Source organism: Falco naumanni, chromosome 2 (genome assembly GCF_017639655.2).
Source record: "Falco naumanni isolate bFalNau1 chromosome 2, bFalNau1.pat, whole genome shotgun sequence".
Lineage (NCBI taxonomy): Eukaryota > Metazoa > Chordata > Aves > Falconiformes > Falconidae > Falco > Falco naumanni.
Window position 1 is genome coordinate 70,175,221 of NC_054055.1, and position 22,416 is coordinate 70,197,636.

Consider the following 22,416-nt stretch of genomic DNA (forward strand, 5'->3'; position numbering starts at 1 on the left):
CATTTCTGCGGGACACAAAATTTCACATATAATTCTATTAGCTGATATAAACCAGGTTGTATATAAAGTTACTGATTTGTTTATGTTAGAAACTAGGTTGTTCGAACTTCTTCTATAAGCAAAGAACAAGCACAGACTCTTCGAAAGAGAAACCCTGGAATGAATTTGCATGAAATAGTAAATACAGAGTATGAAATTTGTATCTTGTGTGCATCAGACTCTATGAGGAAACTCCCTGAAATGCCAGGGAAATTGGGGTTTAAAATCTTTTTGAAAAGCATGTCTGCAGGGAGCTGACTGGGCCTCATCATTAATTCAAGAAGGGAGAAGTGCTTCGTTATTTTAAGAAGGGACATTTCCTGAACTAGAGAAAAGCACTTGTCAGGAGCTTAGCAAGCTTTCACTCATTTTGGTTTTGGAAATCCTCATTTATTTTCCACTTGCATCTACATTCTTCTGTCTCAGCTCAAGCACTGAAGCGGGAATCAATATTCAAAAGGGTGGTATTACAGCAGATGTAGACAAGGCAACGTGCTAAAGGAAACGGTAGTCACGTATTCAATTTTGCTGAGAAGATTAAGAGTTTGGTAGCGAAATTACATACTCTGGTGAAGTATCTTCATAGTCAGAAAAATGTATTTGCGCCTTAAGGCCCATTATACCCATTATCACTATCCTTCAGGTTTTTGTGGTGAAGATAAAAAACAAGTCGGGGGGTCTAGGAAAAAACATAAGCTAAAAACATTCAATATTTCCCAGCCCACTTCTATTTATAGACGTTTATATTCTAGATTAGATATGCAGCATATTCTCATGCAGCAATTAAGGCGAAGCTGTTAACAGCAGACCGACCTCGCGGTCTGTCCCTCACAGCTATCGGAAAGGCAAGGTCAGTTAGATGTACCGCAGCGGCAAAGGCTCCTGTGAGATTCATCCCGCCCCGTCTCCCATCAAAACCTGTATTCCTTAAATAATTTGCACGAATGCAGTGGAAGTTTACAAGCATATAATTTTCAAGAATTGCACGTTTGCGCTGGCACACTGAAGGGGCGTAGCTGCCAAGGACGGAAAAGGCGCAGGATGCAAAAGCGCCTTTACTCATAGGGCCATCGGTATCAACTCACATACACGTTCAGATCTTTGCCGAATTATAAAGCCTCGCCTGGGAAACGTGTCATTGCCCAGCAGCTCCGTGCACCTGCACGCCCAAGGGAATGCCACCAGCACCGCGGCCCATGATGCCCGCCCGCCTCCTGGGGCTCGGGGTCCTGCCCCGGTGCCCAGCTGAAGCTCTCCCCGCGGCGGGCGGGCTCGCTCCCTCCCGGCCTCTCCCTCTCCGTACGGGCGGAGATCCCGCCCCGCAGTGCCCGGCCGCTTTCCCTGCCCGGCGCCGCGGCAGCACACGCAGAGCGCAGCCCCCCGCCCGGCGGAGGGGACCCCGGCCAGGCCGGGCCCGCAGCCCCACACGTCGCCAGCAAACGACGGGCAGCCGCGGGGCGAACCCGCCGCGCTGCCGGGCTCTGCCCTGCCGTGGCCGGGAGCCCAGACGGGCCGAGTTCCGCCCTCCGCCCGCCCAGGCCGCGGGTGGCCGGCCCGCGGGTGTCCCCGGCCGGCGTGGGCGGCGGAGCCAGCGCTACGGTTCGCCCAGCCGCACGGGGCTGGGGAGGGGGCCCCGCCGCCCGGCCGAACGGGGGCGGGGGGCTGCCGCCGGGGTGTGGGACGGCCGGGGGCGGGCTGCGGGCGCGGCGGCCGCGGGAGGGTGCTGCCGGAGCGGCGCGGCGCGGCGGGCGCTGCCGCAGAAGATGTCGGCGGGGCGGTGGCTGCCGGCGTGGTGCTGGCTGCCGGCGCTGCTGTGGGGCGGCGCGGGGGGCTACGTGGTGGTCAGCTCGGTGTCCTGGCCGCTGCCCGACGGGGGGGCGGCGGCGGACGAGCTGCACAGCTCCTCCACCGAGGAGGCGCTCCCCGCGCTGCTGGAGGAGACGGGCGGCCTCTGGAAGCAGAGCTACCCGGCCTCGGCTTACCGGGAGGACGCGGCCCTGGGCTCCGGGCCGGCGGCGCGGCGGCCGGAGCAGGGGGCCGCCCCCTCCAGGATGTTCTCCTACCGACGGGAGGGCGGCGGGGCGCCGCGCCGCGCCGGGACCGCCCGCTTCCTCGCCCGCTACAACACCTGGGGCTTCGTGGCGACGCGGGCGGCGCACGGAAAGGTACGGAGCGCCCGGCGCCACGGCCGCGCTCACGCGTTACCGGCGAACCGGCCCCGGCCCCCGCGGCCGCCCGGCGCTGCGGCCCGATCCGCCGCCAGCGCTGCCCGGCTCAGCAGCCAGCACGGGCGCGGAGAAAACAGCGAAAACTCTTTTTTTGGGAAGAGAAGCCGCGTTTGGAGTGCAGCCGGGGAGGCACGTTAGAAAAAATCCCAGCAGAGGGGCCCGGGAAAAGCCGAATTTTTGAAGCCGGAGCCGCGGCGGTGGTGGCCGGAGCAGCCTTGGCACCGGGCAGCCCCCCCGGCCCCCGCGGCCTCCCCCGGGCTGCCCCTGACAGCGGGGGGGGGGGGGGCGGGGAGGAGGCGACCTGCTGGGCTACCACATGTGCCCGGCCCGCAGCCGTCCCGCTGCACCAGCTTGAAACGATTTGTCTGTCGGAAGCGTTAAGAGAAATGGCTGGGCTGGCCTGGAGTATCGGGGTCATTGGTTTTTTCTCCGCTTTAAAATATTTCCCTTTGTAAAACGAAAGGTTGGAAGGAGACACAGCATCGAATGCCATTCAGACAAAAGAAAAGAAAAAAGCACGAAACCCCCCAATCTTTAACTTTCTCTTGAAAGTATTCACGCAGTAACTAACTCACAATTTTTAAAAAAATAGACTAAGTCAGAAGCATGTTAATCGTCAGAAAGCTTGGCTGAGGTAGCGGCAGTTTACCTTACTGTGAAATGCTTTACAAAGCAACAGGTTAAAAAAAGGTACCATTAAATAACTATATGTGCACACACAAAGGGCCTGTAATTCTACATCAGATTGTTGGAAATCCTGTTAAATCATATGCTCTTAACTCTTCTGCTTTATGCTCTCGCCAGAAACCCTTGGTGGAATTACAGCCATAATACAGTCTCCAGTTACGACACAGAAGAAAATCTGATTTGTAATAAAATTTGGAATTGATGGAGGGGTGCTGCTGCTCTGAATGCTGAGTTGTGCTGCCTGTGGTTGCAGTTCTTTTTGAGAATCCACTGTAATATTAACCATGCATGACAGACCGGGCATTTTAGGCAACAGAAACATGTCCTGCAATATTCCTGACAGATACTATTTTTTTTTTTCATTGTAACTTAATAATACACAAGTATTAAAGTATTCCTTCTAAGGAATGCTAACAAGCACTATAAGCATTACAATTTTAGAGGCATATAAACATCAGAAAGCATGCAATCCAGGTCATAACATCATCCAGGGTTTTCTTATTAATCGTTCATACTTAATTTGATTTTGCTGTAAAGGATTTACCAGTTACATTGAACTAATGTAGTGACTGATGATTTTACTATTTAACATCTAATTGACCATGAGGAAAGAAATATCTGAAGACATCAAAAAATGGTAATTCATTAAGTATCTGTCATTGCGATTTATAATGGGATGAAAAGCATAGTAGGAATATAAATCACTATGGAGAATATTAATGTGTGTCACTACTGGGCAGGGACATTTTTGCACGTGTTGTATCCACTGTGTGTACACAGATCAGTATACAGGAGGAATCTTGGCTCCTCAGGGTGCCTCCTGACATGGGAGGAAGGTTTGCTCTGCTGGCTTGGTGGTTGAGACACCCTTGCCCCGTAGCTGAAGTTGCTGCCCAGGCAGCTAGGATGATGTCTCGTTTGACTTCAAACACAGCTCTGACAAAAATGCTTTTCTCTCTCTTGGCAAACTGATGCAATCACATTGCAAATCAAGGCTAAAAGGGGAGGCAAGTGTAAAAAGCAGGCTGAATCAAGGCTAAATTAGGCTTGTGGGTTTGAGAAAAGGTGTCAGCACTGTTTCAGAGTAAACATTTCTTGACGCTGATGGCATTGATTTTAATGCAGTTAAACATTTTTAATTTGGTAGTTCCTTTAAGCTCAGTGGAAGAGAAAATGTTCTCTAGTCATGGACATGGAAGTGCCACGGACAGGACTGGAAAGAAGAAGTAAAGGAAGGATCTGTTTTTGTAGAAGCATGATGGATCTAATTTAGAAGGAGGTCTGTCTCGCAATGACAACAGAAAGTGGGAGCACAAATTCCCAGTAGCAGAGGGGGCAACCCCTGCTGTCCTGTCTGCTAGAGCCCTTGAGGGAATCCCTGACTTTGTAAGGTGTCTGCGTGCAAAGATGTAACCAGTCGCTTCACTGGATTTTGCAGATCCAAGGTATGCCCTATGGGAACTGTTTACTTCTCAGCGATGGTCCTGTCAATAACAGCACTGGAATCCCCTTCTTTTACGTGACGCTGAAGGATAACACTGTGGCAGATCTCCTGAAGAATCCCATGGCTTCTCTGACCCTGCCAGAGACAGATGGAAATTTCTGCAGGTAATGGAGTTTTTATCTGCCTACTACCATTGTCAGTGAGAACAGGGTCCTCAGAACAAAATGCTGGGTCCCCACCTTCAGTGTCCTTCAGTGCCAATTTTTGGCTGTCACCATCAGCCACACTGCCCCTCCTTAGGCTTATTTTGCAGTAGGTTGCCCCAGTAAAGCACTTCTTCAGAAAAGCAGAAGTGTCACTGAAGTATATTGTAGCATCAACAGCTGGAGTGGCTTTCAGCTTGCACATTAACGTACCTAAATTTAATCTCTTCTTGGAGGTGCCTGCATAAAATCTAGGTGTTCAAGATCCTATTATAGGCCATGGTGATCTAGTCAATAAAGTCCATAGAGTTTTGAGGGCTATTCAAGTCATGGTAAAGCAGACACCTCTGCTCTGGAGGGAGGCCCTGCTGATTGTCTTGACAGGGCTTTAAGCTCTCTGGGGTCTAAAAGGGGATCTCAGGCTCTCAGTTCACAATATGCACTCGGGACCGTGCCGCTCAGTCTAATTTCCAGCTCTTTAGAGGGTGTGATCGAATACGGTATCACAAATTTTTGACACCTTGTATATCATAAACAGTCCGTGAATGATCCCCTGTATAAAGGAAGCTGGGTCTGAGATTTGCTGATCTACGGCCAGCCCCAGGTTCGTCTCTCTAGAGACAGCAGCGAGTTGACTTCTTCCAAATCATATGTACAGTGAATAACTCCAGATCACCGAAGCTTTATGTAAAATGTATGTATGTAAACTCAAAGATGTTTCAATTTTCCCCTCCATTCTGTCTCCTTGTAAAAGATGTATCTCTGCCATATGTTTGTTTACAGTTAAACATGTGGCAAACTTGGCTGGGTCAACCTTATGTGAAGTGTTATTTCCAAAGGCCTCTTTACGTGACGAGGTACATGACACCGAAACTGTGTCAGACAAGACTCCATTACCAAAGCAGATCTTAGCTGATACCCAAGGAGAGAGGGAGAAGAACTGGAAATTACAGGCTGCTTCAGAAAGAAATGGCATTGAAAGTTTTTAACCCAATTTAAGTTCCTCTTTGGGGGAGGAGAGGTTTATCTTAAGAACTGGGTCCCTGATTCCCTCAGCTGGGGATTGCCTCGGGTATCATCCCGCCTCTCAAGCCTGCTAGCTGTGAACAACGCTGGAAAAAGCAGCAAGTGGCAAATATAAGGCACATTACTGTTACACTCATCTGTATTTATCTCCAGAATATGCTGTTTTCTTAAGAGTTATATGGTGGGAAAATGAAATGGTTTTCATTTTCACGTTTTTCATGAAAGAAAGCAGTACAAGTGATTTCAGGCTGACATCCCATTCCCAAGGAATGGAAATCATGGCTTCCTCTCGCAATGTCTAACACTTAATAGGAAACTTTTATTGCAACTTTTGTTAAGGTAGTTCAGCTTTGAATGCTTGAGAAGGTCAACAGAGTGGTGAAGTTAACACCGCAATGGTTCCGCTTGCTCCTTAGAATTCTATCATTAAATAATTTGTATTGATCATTTAATAAATAAATGTATCAGTTCTTTTGTAACAGGCTAATGGAGCTTATTCTTGCTTTCTAAACTTTTTCATTCCATCAAATAGTAAGCTGAATATCTAGACCAAGTACTTAAAAATTTATGTTGGCCTATGTCCTAGCACCTACCCAATGCCCTGTTTTCAGATGCTCAAGAATCAGAACAGCATCTATTGATAACTGCTGGTATTGAGCAATTCTGAAAATTATGCACCTATTTAGGCACTTAAGTGTGGTCTTTCATCCCTGACTTTAAACAGCCACCCTTGAAAGTCTTTGCCTTTTACATTTTAGCAATGCCACTGCCTGATTTACCTGTTTGAAAAGTGCCAATTCACCAACAAAAGAGAAGCGCTGCATGATCTGTGGAAACATGTAATTCATATACATCACAACCCTTCGAGAATATTTATTCGCTGTCTTTCTATTAGGTAACTATTAATTTCCAAACCAAACCACTACCCTTTTGTTCCATGTGCCAGATATTTGCTGCTGTTTGCCTTGCAGCCAGGGCAACCTGGATTCTGCCACCCAACTCTCTAGTCCCCTCCGCAACCTGAGACCACACTCTCTGGTAAGAAAAGCTCTCTGGGCACTGCTGAGGAGCTAAACCTGGATTTCCAAGACAGCTTGGGCTGAACTAATTACCAGTTGCCTTATCCTTACTCTCCCTCCTTAACATCGGTCATGTTGTGTGTGTGGGCCCCAGCCCCCCTTCTCATATCAATTCTGGGCTTTGCCCAACCCTGAGTTGAAACATAAAGCTGAAGAAAATGAACCCAGAGATGAGAATAAGGTTTTCTTCCAGTCCCTCTTCCTTTCTTGGCTGCTGCTGCTCCTGGGCATGTAATCCCATCCCCTTCTTTCAGCTGACCATATGGTGGGTCTATTTTAGCTCAGTAACCCAGCAGAAACCTCGTCTCTTTTTTTTTTTTTTTTTTTTTTTCCCTTTCTTTCCTGGATGAGATTTCTACTGGGTTAGTAACTTGAATCGGCACCCCAAGAGCCAGAGGAGTGCAAAGGAGAGGGGAAAGGAGAAGGTGGAGGAAAATAGGACATCCTCATTTTAGCATGAAACCACACTCTAAATATTGAGCTTACTACTGAACATACGGATTCAGAGTCTGATCAGTGCTCCTTGCATTATTTATGCTGTTCTTACATTGAGTTTGTTTTTCATTATTTCTGGAGTTCTCATCTGGAACAGATGTTTGCTGGCATTAGTGCAAAGAACAAGCATACAAAGAATGAAAAGCTGGGACATTTGTTGAGCTGCAGTTTGTGTTTTTGATGATAGCTGGGAAAATGTGAGCAAGCCTTGGGGCTGTCTCCAGCCAGGAAGCATGTGGGCACTGGGACTTCTAACTTTTTTCTTTCCCTTCCCCCTGTAACCAGGGTCAGAAATGAATTTACATTTTATATTAGCAACCTGTGAGTGATTTTTACATTTGAAACTGGCAAGATCTTAAACTGCAGCCCTGCATACCACCCTACTGCTACCCTACAGAAAGGGCTTCTGTGGGCACCACCACAGTGAAGAAAACAAGCAGCGTGTCTGGGCCCTGCTGCCAGTGCTTGGCGCGACCCGTCCCCAGCACTGCCTGCAGCACTGGGTCCACCACTGGCAACACAGCCAGCTTGCTACCTCTGCCACTGGCAGCCCAAGCATCCCTTCGGGGTGTGCTCTACCTGCTGAGATAGCCAGGCTGTGCCGTGCAAACAGCACGTAGCATCCTTAGTGCAGAACTTTGTGTGGTGGCTCAGGTTTTGTATAGCAATTTTCTTCCTCTTCTTTATATGACAGGCAAGACGTTTTACTCAGAGAGACCTCAGGTTCTGCTAGTATTAAAAAAGTATCTGTGAAGTTTTCTTCACAAAGGGAAGTGTCATTTATAGATGGTTTAAATACCAGAAGTTCTCTTGGTCAAGAGCATCATTAATTGTTTTGGCTTTAGAATAATTACACAAAATAGCTAAATGAATAATGTTCTACATGAGAAAGTTCATGTCCTCGTATGCCAGCAGTGTATTTCTAGTTTGTTTTCATGTGAGATTTTATTAGAATTTCATTATTAACCTACTCTGGGTTGCAAGAACTAAAATAAATGTGAAAGCTGGTCGATGCCTGTAGTCAATGCTCCTGCGAGTATTTGACACTCTCCTGAAAAATGCCTCTGACCTATTGCACGCAAAAGAAATCTCTGGCCTTTAGAAAGAAAATACAGCTGACATTTCAGTAGTCTTCTTGTATCTAATGAGTTTCAAGTGACTTGTGTGCCTGTACATCAATTTGACATTAAATTTATTTTGTAGCGAATTTCATTTTTGTTTCAGAACGGACTCAAGTTCCAAACTCTGATAATAAATATTTTCATTTTCAGGGATGTGAGGAACCGAGTGGCCTTTTTGATGCTCCAGCCTTAAAATTTAATCAGCTCAAGAGCAAAATGGAAAAGCCTAAACTAGTAAGAGAAACAACATTTAATAATGAAAGAAAGAGAGCCCCCATGCATCCAAATAGGCACTAATTGCACGACATGATAAAGTTGCAGCTACAGTCTGGATTCCTCATCTCTGACCTAGAGATTGCCCTTTCCCTGAGGGAACCGGGCTGCACTTCTCTGAGAAGGCTCTCTGATGGCCAGGCTAGAGAAAGCATTTGTTAGCAACTCATTGCATCCTATCTGAAGGCTGATAAACGGATAATAGAGGCAAGAAAAATTAAATGGTTTAGGGCTATAAATAGGCTAAGATGGTATGTCTATGCCACAGATGAGCTGAAAAGATTGAGTCCCATTCTTACAGCTTTCAGAGGGAGCAAGACCCAGCTCGATGTTAAAGAATAAAGCAGCTATTGTTCTAAATGCATTTCCCAACACACAGGCTGCTCAGAGGATACCTCTTTCCAAGTAAGCTCCTAGGCCTGCCTCATTACAGCTGCAGTCTGGAAAACAGGCAATTAATTTTAAACTTGTGTCACCTCCTTGACATCGGGTTCAGCACATTCATAGGGACCAACTGCAGGTTTCTTAGAAAAGAGGTTTTCACACAAGGAAAAAAGAAAAGGAACGAGCTTTGGGAGCAGTCTGCCATTGGTTTTCCTTTGCTCTTAGTTTGGAGGACCATGTTGCAAATCCACACTGCAGGCTGCGAGTGATTTTGAGGGACTCGGATTCTTCTCCTGGTTTATGACCTGCATCAGGGGTGGCTCCATCCGAGCCATTTTACCCACCGTGCTCATCTGCTGCTTGAGGTAGCAGATTGGCACAACTGGGCAGACATCTTCAGTGGATAAAAGCTGGCCCCAGAGGTTTCCTAAACTCTACATTGAAAAGGCTGACAGGAAGCGCTGAGCATCTCCAGTGCTTCTGGATACCACCAGGCCACAGGAGGAGGAGAGTAATTCGGTGGGTTAGGGTCCCTGCTGCGCGGTGGATCAGCAGCGTGCATAAACTGGCAACTTCATTCCTGAGCAATCTGGAGAGGAGATAAGCCTGCCATGGGTGGCAGCCTTTGAGATGTCAGTTGACCATCCAATATATAGCTACCCCTGGGTTTGCAGAGTCGCCGTATGAGGATGAATATAACAAAGAAATTTGGTACTGCACCTTCACACAGAGAAATGATGCATGCAGAAAACAAAGGCTGAATTCAGACATCCCTCAGTTTTTGAGATCCACCTCCTGGTTTTGTGGCACAGACCCATTTCTGGTTCTTGTATTTATGTTGGCCCTTTTTAGTCATATGCAAAGAGTTATGTCAGTAGCTGTTCCTGAAAAATCTGCATTTAAAAAAATCAGGAAGATACCAAATTGGAAAGTCAAATATGAAACCTACTATCATCATGACCCAGCGCAGACAATATAGCTCTAAATTACTGGGTTTTTTCCTGTATTCATAAATGACCAACTTCCCCAAATCCCTTTCTAGTGAAGTATTATGTGTTTCCTCTGACTCTGTTTACAGAAATAGTTGATGCTGTGATTCTTTTTTTTCCCCTGTGAATTGTCTGTGGTTAAACTGTGTAAAAGTTTCCTGTCTGAAACAGTTCAGCTAAAGAAATGAGTTGTTATTGTCAGGGAAGACAGACAAACAGACTGGCTTCACTTAACACACTCTAATTAAAATATTCTAAGGAAGGATTATCTTCTAGGACGAATCAAATTATTTAAACCATGAGAACAGGTGAACTATGAAAACAGGCTCTCTTAGATGCAGAATAGCCACTGTACCAATACTCTTCAGCTCCCAGGCCTGACTTCAGATTCAGAACAGAAGACTGCTCGTCCCAGAGCAAAAGCAAAGATGTCTTTTAACTGTCTCTGCTGGCTCTCAAACACAGCTGATAAAGAAAGTCTTGTCAAAATCAAAGCAGGGCAGGGCAGAACCGCCCAGCCGCGTCCAGCTGAAGACCAGCAACAGCTTTGCAGATTATGAAATTGCTTTCAGCAGAGATTTTGTTTGACGTTCATGCCACACAGATTAGCAGCACCAATACATTCTTTCTGCTTCAGAGACTCTGGTAGTTAGCGGTGAGCAAATGAAATGTATGAGGAAGATAACTTGCTTTTCAAAATTAATCACATTTATGAATCAAAATTATAAGCACTTTACAGTAATTCTCTGAGGACACAGCATTTCCTCTCTTCCTTTCTGTAGATTTTAGGGGACAAAAAATCCTATGATGTATTGTAGATACTAGAAAATAACTTTGAATATTAACCTCACGCGCACTTTGGGGCTAGGCAAAGAGGAGCCCACCGGCGCAGGGTGACAGGGTGCCTACCTTGCGCCCGTGGGAGGTGACAGGGATGAGCTGTTCCAGCAGCTAGTCCCCACCTCCTAATCGCCTGGCTTTGTAGGGCTGCTATAGGAGAGGTGAGGATGTGTGGAGACAGTCATTGCCCTTACGCCACATGGGAGCTGCATGCTTTGCAGTAGACAAAAATGTAGAAAACCTGATCTCTGAAGTTTTCTTCTTTGCTGTCTGGCTCTCCTTTTCTGCAATAGGAGAAAGAAAGCTCTTTCCCAACTTTTTTTCCATTCTGCTAAAGAAGTAGAGGGGTAAAAGCAGGGCAGGGCAAACTGCGTTCAGGAGAGATGGGGAGGATTTGTGGATCCTGGCAGGGAGGATGGAGGCTCCTCTCTGGGAAGAGGAGGCTGGGGAAGAATTAAAAGAGATTCCCCTCCACAGACCCCTGTTCCTCGCCCAGTCCCTGGAGCATTACTGAACCCTCCTGCCTTCCTCCTACTGATTCCTTCTTGGGGACACCTGGCTTTCCTTCCCAGGTACCTCCCAAACTCCTATTCTGCCTTTACTGCTGACCTGTGCCGGATCTGTTTCACCTCACTAATGGCCTGCACAGGCTGAAAATGAACGTAATACTGAAGGATACTTTTGGTCAGAAAGCAGGAGACAGAGCATCATCAGTCAAAGCAGAGATCTCAGCTGTGAAAGGGAATCCTAACAAAGTCCCAGTATCATCACCTTGTGTGCCAATATAACTGCATCAGCCTGAACCATGGGTTCATCAGATCTGGATTTGGCTAGTTGTTGGATAGGAACCTTCTAATTAAGATCCAAGAGATGGCTAGTGTAGTAAACAATTTAATGAGTAGGTGGCACTCTTAACTCTGAACCACTCTTGAACCATGACCCAGAAAGTGCAGAAGTGGTAAGCGGTAAAATCATTTGGGACGTGTTCAGCAGCAGCGTGCTTCATGGCGTTGCATCTCTGTTGGGAAACGTGTTTCACTGGGACACAGTTTTCTCCTTAAGCTCAGCAAAGCTGGCATCTTTGTAAGTGAATGAAGTTCACGCTGTCATCTCACTTGCTTGGAAAAGACAGCTGCCTGGTCTGGGTCAAACTCTGCGTACCTAGTTTGCTCACCATAAGCAGAGGAACAGAGACAATCAATTCTTCTCTCTTCACAAATCAGATGAATAATTAAGATGAGCTCTCGTAATGCACTGTGTTCTTACAAAATGCATAAACTGAGTCTTCTTCCATTTTAATCTGGCTTCCCTCAATTTCTGCAACAAGGTGTATGTATTTTAAATAAGCATAAAAAATAAATGTTCCCTATTGCTTGGTCTCCTTCCCCAATCCCCTGCTTTCTTTTCCCCTCAGTTCATACTTCATCATAGCCTTTGTGAAGTCCTCTGCAGAAAGGCAGAGGACCTGATTCTGGGAACAACAAGCCTGAGAAGCCACCTCAGGTTTCCTCGACCGAGAGACAGTGTCACTGGCGTGCCATCTCTCCCCCTGGCTCTGCCTCCCCCTTGCCCCCAGTCAGTAGTGCACAAATATTACAGAAAGTTGCTCCTCCGCACCTACTTGGTTTTGTGCAAGCAAAGATAAAAAGCACCCAAGGACTGAGAGCTGAATATGTGTTTAGTTATACAGAAGCAAGAAGTGACTAGTGAATGTATTACTAGACCTCTACAGATGTGAGGGAGGAATATTTTGGTAAATATACCTATTTATCCTTGTTATCCCTTTATTATCTTATGTAAAAATATGAGAGATATCCCTGGCTCGCTCTTTTTACTCCTAGGAAGCAAAGCCTGCATTTACATTACTTGCACTGGTAATGGCACTGAAAATTCAAGACCTGTTCACAATGGAGTTAGAAGTGATAGCTGCAAGTTTAGTGGGTTTTGATGGTTTAAAAAATACAACAGTAATCACACATCAGTAGGGAAGTACTATGCCAAAAATGATGCAGAAACAGATTTACCGCAGAATATGAAGGGCTCCTTTGATAAAGAAAATACTAATGCTAATGTAAGATTAGAATACAAGGTTCCTATTCTGAAACAGAAAACGTATGATAAGAGGCAGCACTCAAAGCAAAGCCAACCAAGTAGTAACACAGTGTACTGAACTCAAATGTTATCATTGTCCTGTTCAGCTCTTCCAAAACTTCATCTAACATAATCTCTACAAAAAATTTGTTTGCCTCATTTCCCAGAAAAACAAACTGACCCTCCAGAACATTATTCCGATGTGCAAAATTCAGTTTGGGTAACTTTTACTGGGAAGACAATATTGTGTGCGTCAATCTGTAACACCCTGACTGGCAAGAACATAGAGAAAACTGCAAACTGAAGAAGGAGCCAGGGGAAAAACCAGAAATAAAACCATTCCAGATATGGATGTACAGACTGTGGGGTTTGTTGTCAGCCAAATATGTGGAGAGCAGTTTTTCCTGTAAATCGGGGTAGAGTCACATCTGACTCTAGTCCTATCAAGCAAAACCATCTTGGCAAAGGCAGGCGGGATTCACTGCTTAACCACAGCAACGTCAGATCTATTGCCTACTCAGAATCAACGAGCACACTTTTAGAATAAACATGTACTTGCACAAAAAGATCAAATAATTGTCATTTGAGAAGGTGCTAGACAAAAACCTCTCACTGTGCCTGATCATGCCCAAATCTATCACCTTGATCCACTCAGTGAAAATCCTTCAATAACAATCCTTTTCTAATTCCTCTCTGAAAGTAACTAACATCTTACCTAGGACCTATACCCAGCAAAGGCACTTGCAAATACTCCTGCTTTTCCTCGCTCTTCTGTTGTTTTACAATACTGTTAGCCTGCGGAGGAAGTAGTTTCATATAGACAGATATTAAAGTAATCTTCTGAACGGACATTTTGCTAGTGAGAAGTCCCTTCCCTTCTGTATTTTTAAGAATCGTCGAGTTAAATATCTAAACATGCATAAAGGGTGTTGATGCAGTATTAAGCACAAAAGAACAATAGATCCGGAGATCACTTCAGATGGACTCAAAGACTCTGTTCACCAGGGCCAACAGTTGCAAGAGCGTGAATCTGCACTGTCCTGGCTGCTGGACATGCAGGTCCTCGGCTGACACCCTTTGTACGTGGGATTCGGCTCCTCTGTCTATAGGATTCAGCTCTTCTATAGCTGTATACACTGTATTCACCTATATTTATTCATGTTTTGGTGGGTGAGCATGTTATTGGATCATGGATACTGAACCGGTGTCCCTGGGCATGGACTTGTGTTGTTTAGGGACAGGATGCTTTCTGGCCACTGTAAGCCAGCTGTGAAACCGCACCTTCAGCATGCAGTAGGAGTTAGTGTTGAGGATCTACAGCACGCCAAGGTGATCACATAGACGAGTTTGTACTCTGAATAATCACTGATAGAAATAACCCAATGCCAAGGTTGGGAATGCAGATTTTCAGGTACTCAGAACACCATTCATTTATTACTCCACGATAAAAAAAATGTACTAGAGAAAATTAGACCATTATATATTCATATGAACAGAAAGTTTGACCTTGATCTTTGGCAGCTGCTCTTCCTCCCATGCAGAAAGTGTGGTAGAGGAAGAAGAGTATGAGTGGAGTTTGTCCAGAGGTCGTTACACTGAACACCCACTTCAGACACCTGCTGCTCCAGACTGAACAGGATGCTGAAAAAACATCCCAGAGACGATGTGACTGTAAACAGCTCTTTGGAGCTTCGACTAACAGTGCCAAGCGCTTACTGGGTATAGATGAGTATCAACCAGCCCGCTATGCTTCCTTGCATATCTCTGTTCATGGCCCTATCTAGAAAAGCAGATACTTTATCCAGTGAGCTACACAGCCTTTCATAACCATCTGTGGGGAATCTGCAGGTGTTAAATTAGCTGCAGGAGGATGTCCATATGTTTCCTGCATGCAGTAGACACATACTGAGAATTATAACCAAAGAAAAAAAAAAACCACCAATGCATATTGCACACAGTTAAGGCTAAAGGGCTCAAGCCAGGATCTTTAAGTAAAATCGCACACAGATGAGATGTAATTTACTGTGATTTGCTGCTTCCAATTAAAACACGGACAAGAAATACGGTCTTAGTTTCCTAATGTAGGTTTTCAGGCTTATGTTCTTATGCAGGCAGGCAGTCCTCTGAGATGCTGAGCAGTCTCAAAGCACTGGCCATGGGACTTGGGGCTGCTCAGCACTTGCCAGGATCAGGCCTCTGTAGTCATTTCCTACAACGTTTTTTTATCCTTTGTATCCTTATATTGTATATGCCAGAGTCAGCAATTGCCCCACAACTACTAATGGGAGTTACATATCATTACTGAATAGAAAGAACCAAAAAGCAACAAGTACCTTTCCTATCTCGGTCTGAAGGATGAAGAGAGTTGTTTTTCTAATAGGTATTACTTGTCTCTCTGATGTAAAGCAGTTGAAAAATGGGCAAAAATGAATGAGGACTGAGTTTCTAGGATAGGCACAAGGAAAAGACTATGTTTTACACACAAATACATGTACATGCACTTACATTGTAGGCATAGGGACAGACTAACCATCTCACTAGTTTTTTTCAGAATCCTGAATTCTGGGAAAACTGCCATTTTCGCATTTTTTACAATCTAACATATATTAATCCAGTTCTTGAGCGCATAAATTAAGAATAAGCAAATACCTACAGCAGAGCTGTGTTTCAGGTGAGTATTCCTTCCAAGCCCCCCCTGTCCCACCGAAGGTTTCAGCTGGGCGTAGAAAAGACCTGCAAGGCTTGACAAAATATCGCAGCTTTTTATATGTGAGCAGGAGTTCATATTTCTCAAAAAACCTTTAACAAAGAAACCAAACTATTACACATAAGCATTTTTCTCTGTGCACAGAAAAAACGTAATTGATCCGGAGGATCCAAGGTGCGCCAGGCTGACTCTCATGGGACAGATGGTCACGGTGCCTCCGGAGGAAGCAGAATTTGCCAAGCAAGCAATGTTTTCCAGGTCTGTATGGAACAGGCACACAGTAGAGTGCAACCCGCAGGTTTGAGACAAATATACCTATGTGGCCCTTTGGTATGGAGAATCTGAGAAGTAGCAAACATTACTTTGGGGCCACAAAGTATGTTGGCTCCTGTGCAGCTTGGAACGACAGGGCAAGCTGTGCAACCTCCTTTTAACTCTTGAGGTAACAAAATACGGAAATGCAGTTAGTCACTGTTGGATTCCAGTAAGGCACGTGGTCTATAATCCAAGGATTATGAAAATATTTCACCTGGCTCCAAGGAGAGATTCCATAAATCCAGGGTGTATTTGTTACTTTTAATGATTCTTCCGCATCTTGGGACAGATTGTGTTCTCAGCTACAGCCCCCTACTCAGAGACAGAGCAGAGAGCTCTGTTGCCTTTGGGCTTACACCTATTTGCAGGATGGGGTTTACGGGTTCTGTTGCCTCTCCTACCACGACAACTGCTACCAAAGCCATACTACTCACCAGCCAGTCTCCTTTGAACAGATGCAAGCACAACCCCCACACAGACACACACTCCCAGGGTGTGCCCCCATGCCCTCCAGTGGCTCCAAACCCGAGCTGGGGCACCCACCTTCCACACAGGCTGCCAGGGATGACCCTCAAGCACACCCTGCCTGGTCAGTCAAATACTGCTGGGAAACTGGGATGAGCTAGGATCCAAAACAGCCCTGAGGCAATATCCTTTCTGGCCTGCTGGAAGGGGTTAGGGTGGGACTCTGTCAGCGAGTGTCCCCTCAATGGCAAAAATGGGACCGTGGACAGACAGGGGCTATATTGGCGCACAAGCCTTTTTTATACAGACTGCAGAAACCAGATTTCCATGTGAGCCAGAGTCCACCAGCGCCTCGGCAGCAGATGCTCCACTGTCAGAGAGCAAAAGCCAGAATGACACAGCGAGGGCTGACGGGGCTCACCCCATACAATGCTGGCAGCAGCTGGAGCCACTTCCCAATGCCACAGTCATGGGTGCTCAAAGGAGCAACTCAGAAAATGGTGGGAAACCTTAGCTCAACCCAGAGGTTGCCAAACCATCTCTTTTGCAGGGTCCTTTGCACTGGGTCAACCCTGCCTGGACTCGCACTGCTTCCCCCCCTGCTCCTGTGAACATTGCGACTCGAGCGGTTGTAGCCGCTCCGTGCACTGCTGCCAAGCATCCCCAGCATCCTCTGCAGATGTACTCGCTGGGGCTTAGGGACCAAATGTCTGCACCCAGTATGGCTGGCAGGGAGGATCTCTTTGAGCTAGCTCTAAGGGCAGGCCCAAGAAATGAGACAGAGATGCAGGACGAGAAGGCTCTAGCAGGCGACAGCTTGAAGAAGCTGTGCTGTGCCTGCTAGCCAGTTTTATTAGCTCTCTTGCCATATCACAGCAACTATTACCAAAGATGTAGTATTTTCAGAACACCGTTGCCTTTGAACAGACAAAAGGACTACCCTGACACAGGTTCAGAGATTCTCCTCTAACTGTTTTTCACTTCCTTAGAGACTAAACAACATCTGCCTTCAGAGATGAGGTTCTGCAGTAAGGGAAGCTGATGTTCGCTGGCTGCCTTTGTTTGCAGTTCTCACCAGACTGGGGTGTGGAAGATCAAAAACCTCACTGCAAGGGAGGGCAAAAAGGTGAATGATGGTGGTTCTCAGATCTCAGGTTTCACTCTGGCTGAGCAGACTAGGCTGAAGGAAAAAAGCAGACTGCATATGCTTTGGCACTTCTTTTAAATGTTTTTCTTTTCTTTGTCCTTCCAGGCACCCAGTGGTAAGAAAGTGGCCTCGTAGCTATGAGTGGTTCTTCATGAAAATGAACATTGAGCACATCTGGCTTCAAAGTTGGTATGGAGAAGTTTCTGCCATTGCAGTAGAAGAGTATTTAAAAGCTGTTCCAAGTAAAGGATTGAATGGACTTTGATATAGAGTTCTAAGTTTCCTTTCCAAACACTTTTAAAATTTCATGCTGGATGGTCAATTTACAGTGATTTCCTGCCCCCCCCCCCAGCTTCAAAATAGCCCTGTCTCATATGGAGCAGAGTGAAAATAAACCAACACAGACTTTCAAATTATAAAGGAGAAGTGGATACTAGCCCTACCCTGCAATGTACAAACTTGTCATTTCAAATAGGCATTGCATCATCTTAAATGGTGCTTAAAAATGCTTTGTATCTGTTTGTTTTGACTTTTGTTGCTGTGCACCCACAGGGAGACTACAGTAAGTGCTAAATATAATGTTCTGATTAACAGAAAAAGCAAATTGCCTACTCAGAACCCCCTATGCATTGTAGAGGTATTACTGCAGCTTGGCCTCCCTTGATTTGGAAGTACTCTAAGAGAAACTTAATAGCTGCAAATATAGGTATTTAAGTTTTTAAAAAATACTTTGCTAAAGCTGTCCTCATTTGGTAACTTATATTTTCTACACGTGCTTTTCTCAAATTAGGTAATTTGATATTTCACCTGGAAACTGAGTAGAAATTTTCTTTTTTAGTAGAAAAAATGCAAGCAGCTCAACATGGCTCCAATATAACTTGTCTCTTGCTGGCACCAAGCTGGTTAAACATGTTAAGGGCCAAAACCAAATCAGCCCCACAAGGATTATCCTAATACAAGTATAAACATTCTCATAAGAATAATTAAGTAAGTGTTCTCAGCTAGCCTGTTGTTCTTATGAGACAGGAAAAGTACTTTTAATAGCCTGTAGTCCTGATTTTTTTTGCACCCCTTCTCCAGCCACCGCTTTATTTTTAACTCATTTGTGTAACTCATTTTTGTATACTATCACTAACTCATGTAGGGGTAGAGCCAGTCCCTTAACTCTGTTTCCACGCCAGGTTTTAAAGGGCTTGTTGATGCGTTTGTGTTTTAAAGAAGCCTAAATAAAGATAGTTAGACATTTCAGGCCATGAAAAACTGATTTTCCTAGTGTGGAAAGTGCAAACATTGTTACAAACACATTATGAATAGGCATCACGTGATAATACCAAAAGAGTTCAAAGGTGTTTTTTTCACCTTCAGCCCTTTCTCTAGATGTCCTGGTAACCTTATTCTGCAGTTCTTACGGTTATTGCAGTAAGAAAGTTCCCATGGCTAACCAGCCAAGTCATTACACAGTTTGCAAATTACACGGCTGTTCTCCCTGTTACATTAAGAAAGAGGTTTCTGTGCCTGTGGGGAAGGTCTTCCAGCATCCCTGGGAGAGCACCTGAGCTCTGGGTGGCAGCCTGCAAGACCCTCCCTGAGCGAGTGACCTGAGCTTGCACAGGTTAATCCCTGGGCAGAGCTCAGAGGCAGCTGCGTGAGCTATGACCAGCTGGAAACCAGTTAAGTGTAGCTGAGCTTATTTTGGTTCAGGCATGGAGAGAGGGAGCCACTCCCGGGGTGGAGCTGAGCATCGTGCTAGTTTAACTACCAGGGGCTGCTTAGCCCTTGGTCAACTGCAAGGCTCTGACCATCGCTGTTGTTCCTGATATTCTATAAGAACTGAAGACAAATGCATGGGGAAGAACTTTGTTTAGACGCTCACTAAGCATTTTTTTTTTGTCTCATTGCCAGAGACTCTGCAAGCAGTGCAGATCTTTTGCAGAGGTAATTATGCAAAAGAAGGAAGTGTCCTGCCTGAATCTATTTCTTTTTTTTTTTTTTCCTTGGCAGATGATCACCATTTTCCCATTTGAGTTTGCCCCCGAATCTTGCACTGTGTAGTACTGAAGCAAAATGGTCTGTCCTGTACAGATTTATAGAATGCCATCAAGTGAAATCCTCCTTGATTAATATAATTTTCCCATGGAGATCTTTGTCCACTATGAATTTGATACTTTGGTCATTATCATTAATGGGGCTTTTAAATCTGAGTTCAACAGGCAGAGTATTAGACCCTGTAGGGGAATCTCGACAGGTCTAACATTTCTGTGCAACTTTAATTACATGTTTCATTATCCCACTTCACTACTTTTCCCAGAGAAACCTGAACTGCCTATTATCTCTCCCCCCCACACCCCCCCGAGCAAATTCAGTGTACAAGCTTAATGTTTAAACAAGCTGAAGAAGAGAGGAAGAATTTTAGAAATGCTGCTGTTACTATACTTTCATTTATATCTTTAGACAGCCTGGTAACAGTGACATGGTCCTATGTCCTACCTGTTAACTTATTAACACTCTTGCCTTTTAAGTGGTAAGGGATTTTATCAGCGATGTTCAGTAGAGCTTTAAACTGTTTAAGAAGCTATTGTGCACTAAGAAAGGTTTTGAATTTACAATACCTTACTTGCTATAGGCCGTCTATCTGCACACCTAGATTAATTGGCGTAGCTTCTATATTGTAAATTGACACATTCATCAAGAAGCTTTTCTATACAGACTGGCTGTGAGGCTCTTGACAGAAACTCAAAACATGAAATGGTGATGGCATGTAAAGTGACAAAATGGGCTTCAGGAAGAAATGCCTTCTTAAATTACCTGTTCTCCTTTCATGCTTCCTTCTCCCAAGGAATAGCTACCGTAAAAGTCCTTGAAGGTCTGTAGAAATTAATCAAAGATATGACCTGCAGGTTTTGAATGGAACTTTCTGGACCAGAAAAAGGGGAGGAGATGATATTTTGCTTAATTGGGCTTTACATTATTATATACTAGTTCCAATGTTTCTTTAAACTGGCAAATGTCTCAGGTGATTGGTCATCATGCGGTAAGTGATGTTTCTTGAAGCTTTTAACCCAAAAAGTGTTGAGATGCCATGGTAAAATCATAGTTCTTCAGATTGTGAAGCGTCTGATCTTCCTTCAGTTCACGTGAATAGCAAAAATCCTATTTATTTGTTGTGCTTTAATTATTAGATCAAATAAGCATATTTATTAAAAGTCTTGATAAGCCCTTATGAGTTTATTAAGCATTTCAACTACCTGATGTGTAGTTCATTTCCACGTGTTCTATATTTTCATTATTTCTGTAGCTTCCCCCAAAAAGCTTGTTGTGCAACATGTATTATTTAAAACTTTAACTGTGGTTTTGCAATATTTAAGAGATGCATTTAGTCATGTTTGTATACTTGCTGAAAAAAGGAAGAGAAAGTTCTAAGCTTGGGTTCTCACTTCTTTTTGCTAATTTGTGCAAACCTAATGCATGTACAGCATTTAAGCACAGCTAGTTCGAACTGCTGTTCTTATTTAACCAAAGAATGCTCTGTTTCTGATGAACTTTTCATCAGTTCAGTGGACAAAATGCAACCTGTCTCGTTTCTGGATGTGTATTGCAATTTGCAATGTATTTTGATTTCTAAAGACAATGAACGTTGTTAACAAAATGCCTACTGAGAAGAAATGCAAATAAACCAAATTTCAGCGTGGAAACTGCAGTTAGAGTATTTTTGAATCTGTAGTACAGCATTAGCCAGAGTAACTGATCTTTTGCTGACAGCCATTATAATTTCTATCTGATCTGAACATCCGTGCTTTTTTTTTTTTTTTTTTTCTTCTTTTTTTCTTTTTTTCCAGTTTTCCTGAACCAAGTTAATTTATCTCAAAATATTTCTGGGAATTGAGACTCACGTCTGCCTTGGTATGGCCTCAGTTTTCTCTGGGGAGAAAAGTCTAGCCAAGCACCTTTTATCTTTCCTTCGTCTTCTCATTACTGTCAGCTTTGCTTTCACCATGGCAGTTAAATGTCAGTCTTAACAATGCTTGCTCTTTTCTGCACATGGGCATTGAGCACTCATCTCTCAGGTGTGCATTAATGGTGTTTCGTAAGTTTCCTTGGTGCAATTTCTTCCTTTTCTAACCTTGCTCTTACAAGTTCTTGTTACAGCTTGTTCTCTGCTGTCCACTTTCCTCTGGCACATCTTAAGCCAAGGCTGATGATTTTTTTCATCTTCTTTCCCGCACCATCTCCTTTCAACAAAATTCAAGCTCTCCTACTAAAAGCCCCACTTTGTATCCAATAAAGGTTATAGGAAACAGCCTGTGTTTCCTATTTATGCCTTATAGTTTTTGTCTTGCCACTGGTTAGACTGTATTTGCTGTGAGGACTGTGACAAGTTTCCTACCTTGAGCAAATCACAGTCAGCATCAGTTTCCTATTTCCAGTGATTCCATATTCTTAAAAGAACATTTCCTGCAGCTGTTCTTTTCCTTTGTACCAACTCTCTTTACTTTTATCCCATTTCCAGAGTGATATCTGTTCTTGATTACACTAAGTGTCTTTCACTTTTTTACCAAGATTCTCGCTTGAACAACATTTTTGGACTCACTAAAGTACTATCAATTTTTTTGATCACCTTTTGCCAAACACTTAATTTGTGCTCCTTCTGAATCATCTGTCACTAGCCATCCTTCAACACAGCTCACCCTTCACCTGCCTCTACTCTGCCACCACCACCACCTCCACGCACCCTCTCCCATCTAACATGCTCCTGTGTTGCCTTATCCTCTTTTTCCTAAGTTTTTCTTCATTACCTCTAGTTTTCCCATGTTCTTCCCTCAACTTCCAATTCCTTCTCTACAGCCCCTTCCACATTACTTTGGCTGCTCAGTCTTGACCACCCT

At 44.6% G+C, this 22,416-nt stretch overlaps 1 protein-coding gene across 4 annotated transcripts; it reads left to right on the top strand.

Annotated features, from left to right (window-relative positions):
• The first annotated feature begins 340 nt into the window (after positions 1-340).
• Positions 341-21,225, top strand: CREG2 (cellular repressor of E1A stimulated genes 2). 4 transcript variants are annotated; one of them, XR_005826517.1, is made up of 5 exons: positions 341-2,204; positions 4,393-4,562; positions 6,386-6,522; positions 8,473-8,556; positions 15,751-15,865. XR_005826517.1 is itself a non-coding variant. In XM_040584716.1 (4 exons), the coding sequence occupies exons 1-4, from the start codon at positions 1,215-1,217 to the stop codon at positions 17,796-17,798; spliced, it is 1,434 nt and encodes a 477-aa protein (XP_040440650.1). In that variant the 5' UTR covers positions 341-1,214; the 3' UTR covers positions 17,799-21,225. The 4 variants fall into 4 exon arrangements, 3 of the variants coding, with proteins under 3 accessions (XP_040440650.1, XP_040440651.1, XP_040440653.1); XM_040584716.1 differs by lacking the exons at positions 6,386-6,522; positions 8,473-8,556 and adding an exon at positions 17,639-21,225 and having other exon boundaries at positions 15,751-15,864; XM_040584717.1 differs by lacking the exon at positions 6,386-6,522.
• Positions 21,226-22,416: the final 1,191 nt, after the last annotated feature.